The 2991-nt window shown below is 44.4% G+C and overlaps 1 protein-coding gene across 1 annotated transcript in view; it reads left to right on the forward strand.

The window, feature by feature from the left end:
• Positions 1-213: 213 nt before the first annotated feature.
• The window catches only part of ROR2 (receptor tyrosine kinase like orphan receptor 2), a 54350-nt gene continuing 51572 nt past the window's right edge, over positions 214-2991 (forward strand). The window contains exons 1-2 of the mRNA XM_004713926.2: positions 214-325; positions 793-870. Of these exons, the coding sequence (XP_004713983.1) occupies positions 214-325; positions 793-870 (190 nt within the window). The remainder of the gene's footprint in view (positions 326-792; positions 871-2991) is intronic.

Consider the following 2991-nt stretch of genomic DNA (forward strand, 5'->3'; position numbering starts at 1 on the left):
ATATATTATTGATCAAGGATTTGGGAGGGTGTGGGCGGGAGGGGGAAAAAAGAGGAGCGTATACCAAGGGCTTAAGTAGAAAATGTTTGGAAACGATGATGGCAACATATGTACAAATCTGCTTGATACAATGATGTATGGAATGTTATAAGAGCTGTAAGAGCCCCCCAATAAAATGCTTTTTTAAAAATAGAAATGCATGTAACTACCACAATGGGCAACTGCATGTGGGATTTGTATTACTGCAAAGACGAGTTTCCAGGGAAACTTCTGACTTTTAGATCTGCGGGAGATTTCTGTTCACTTTGCTGCATCACTGAGTCTGGTTGTGGAGAGGAGACTGAGTTGGCAAAGAAATTCTCCAGTTCTGAATTTGTCGTCTTATTACCACGAGCCGTATTCTTGAAGGCAGCCAGCTGCATTTGGCTGTCTGTGTATTCTTATTTGTCTGGAAGGCAGTGTGCCTGAGTGCCATCTGAGAAAAGCCCATCCTGTTCGTATGGTCAAAGTTCAGTGCTTCCCAGGTCTGGTTTACTGGCTAGCGCTGCAAAGCATTTGCATTTGCTTTTCTAGGGATAAAGCATCTCTCACTGCTATATCAAATCTGATATTATAAAGCCTTTGCAAAGTTACCGTCATGTCTTTTTTTTTGTCCGTAATGTCTTATAGCTCACAGTTTTCTTTAAACATTTGGTAGTTTTGTTAGAATACTATTGTGTCTATCTATGAAGGAAATGCAAGACCAGTGAAGTGAAACGTTTTTAACATATGTAACCTTTCCATTTTGCCTAGGGGAAGTGGAGGCTTCTGGTCCAAATGACCCACTGGGACAGCTCGATGGACACAACAGCCCTCTTCCAACCATGAAAGGTAAACTGTCAAATACAAGATCTCCTTTAATGGTATTATTTTAGACTTCTTTCCAGAACGTTGTATGGAGACATTAGCAGTGGATTTACCAGTTGTACTTCAGGAAGCTCATTGGTGCAGTGGTTAAGTGGTTGTTTGCTAATAGGAAAAAGTTGGCAGTTAGAACTTAACCCCTTGGCTTCATAAGGAAAACAAAGACCCAGTGGTCAACTCCCTTAAAATATTCTGCCCTGGAGACCCTGTGGGGCGGCGGTTCATTCTGTCCTATCAGATTGCTGTGAAGTGCCATGATCCTCCTGCAGGACTTAGTCTACATGCTGAGCGGATAATCAGAGACGCTGGAGTATGTAAGGAGGAATGCTGCATCGTGCCTGCCGAACAGCTCTTTAGCCGTGTGATGTGCTGATGACCCAGCTTGGCTTGCTGAAAGGAGGACTTGAGGCACTTACTCATGAAAATAAAAAGCAATAGCTTTCACTGTGGTTTACAGCTCAAAGTAAAGAAAACCAAAATCCCCACTATGGAACAAATAAACAGTGCCGTGATAGGTAGAGATAAGATTAAAGTTGTCCATGAAGCAGGAAGCTAATGGAGAGGTCTGAGGGGCCGGCCTCAATCCCAACTAGGTGGACAGCCCCCCCACCCCCCTGAAGAATTCACTTCAGAGGACAGCCCTGGAGCTGCAGCTCAGGGACAGGGACATGAGCACGCAGGAGCAAATGAAGGGAGAGAGAGAGAGGAACGTCCTGGCCCACCAAGCCCTGAGGACGATATTCCCTCAGAGAGGACCATAGAGCCGGCCCCACCACAAGACATGACGTCCCTCGCTGACCCACAGCACTACGGGGGGACAACACTGGAGACACAGTGTGGGAATTGTGACCGATCTGACCCCACCACATTGAGGCGAAACAGTAAGGGGTTTCTGACCCCACCACATTGAGGTGAAACAACAGCAAGGGGAACAGAATAACGACGTCCCCAGGGATACCAAAAATAGACTTTGGGGCCAGAGCGTGGCACCCCATCAGACTCGACCAGGAAACACTCCTGAAGGTCAACAAACAGACCTTGAACTATTTACAGGCTTTTCTTTCTTTTTTTAAAAAATTTTTTTTAGACTTTTCTCTTTTTTTGTCGTTGGTTTTGTTGCTGTTATTGTTTTGTTTTCTCTTGTTGCTTTGTTTTGCTCTGTCTTTTTTTGTGTGCATATTATTATCTCTGCAGGTCTATCTAGAAAAGATAGGTGGAATAAACAAGCTGGAGGAGAAAACAACGAGACTCACGGTTCCCGGGGAACATAGGAGACAGGGAGGGAAGTAGGGGGAGGGGGAAGGAAGTGGGTGTTAGCAAACCCAAGGACAAGGGAACAACAAGTGACCCAAAATCAATGGTGAGGAAGGTTTAGGAGGCCTGGTAGAGCTTGATCAAGGGCAATGTAACCAAGAGGAATTACTGAAACCCAAATGACATGATAGTGGGACAAGAGAAAGTAAAAGGAAAGAGAGGAAAAAACTAGGAGGCAAAGGGCATTTATAGAGGTCTAAATACAGGCGTGTGCATATGTAAATATATTTAAATATGGCGATGGGGAAATAGATCTACGTGCATATATTTATAGGTTTAGTCTTAAGGTAGCAGATGAACATTGGGCATCCTCTCAAATACTCCCTCAATGCAAGAACAGTTTGTTCTATTAACCTGGTATTCCATGATGCTCACCTTCCCGACACGATTGCTGTAAGCGGGTGCATAAGCAAATGTGGTAAAGAAAGCTGATAGTGCCTGGCTATCAAAAGCATCTGGAGTCTTATAGGCTTGAAGGTAAACAAGCAGTCATCTAGCTGAGAAACAACAAAGCCCACATGGAAGAAGCACACCAGCCTATGTGATCATGAGGTGTCAATAAGATCAGATATCAGACATCAAAGACCAAAAAAATCATATCATTGTGATTTGATTTTTGAGGGGAGTGTGGAGTGGAGGAGACCCAAAGCCCATCTGTAGGTAACTGGACATCCCCTTACGGAACGGTCATGGGGAGGAGACAAGCCAGTCAGTGCAGTATAACACCGATGAAACATACAACTTTCTCTAGTTCTTTAATGCTTCCTCCCTGCC

Source organism: Echinops telfairi, unplaced genomic scaffold (genome assembly GCF_000313985.2).
Source record: "Echinops telfairi isolate 266 unplaced genomic scaffold, ASM31398v2 ScPeMD7_1;HRSCAF=3_0, whole genome shotgun sequence".
In the NCBI taxonomy this organism is placed as follows: Eukaryota; Metazoa; Chordata; class Mammalia; order Afrosoricida; family Tenrecidae; genus Echinops; species Echinops telfairi.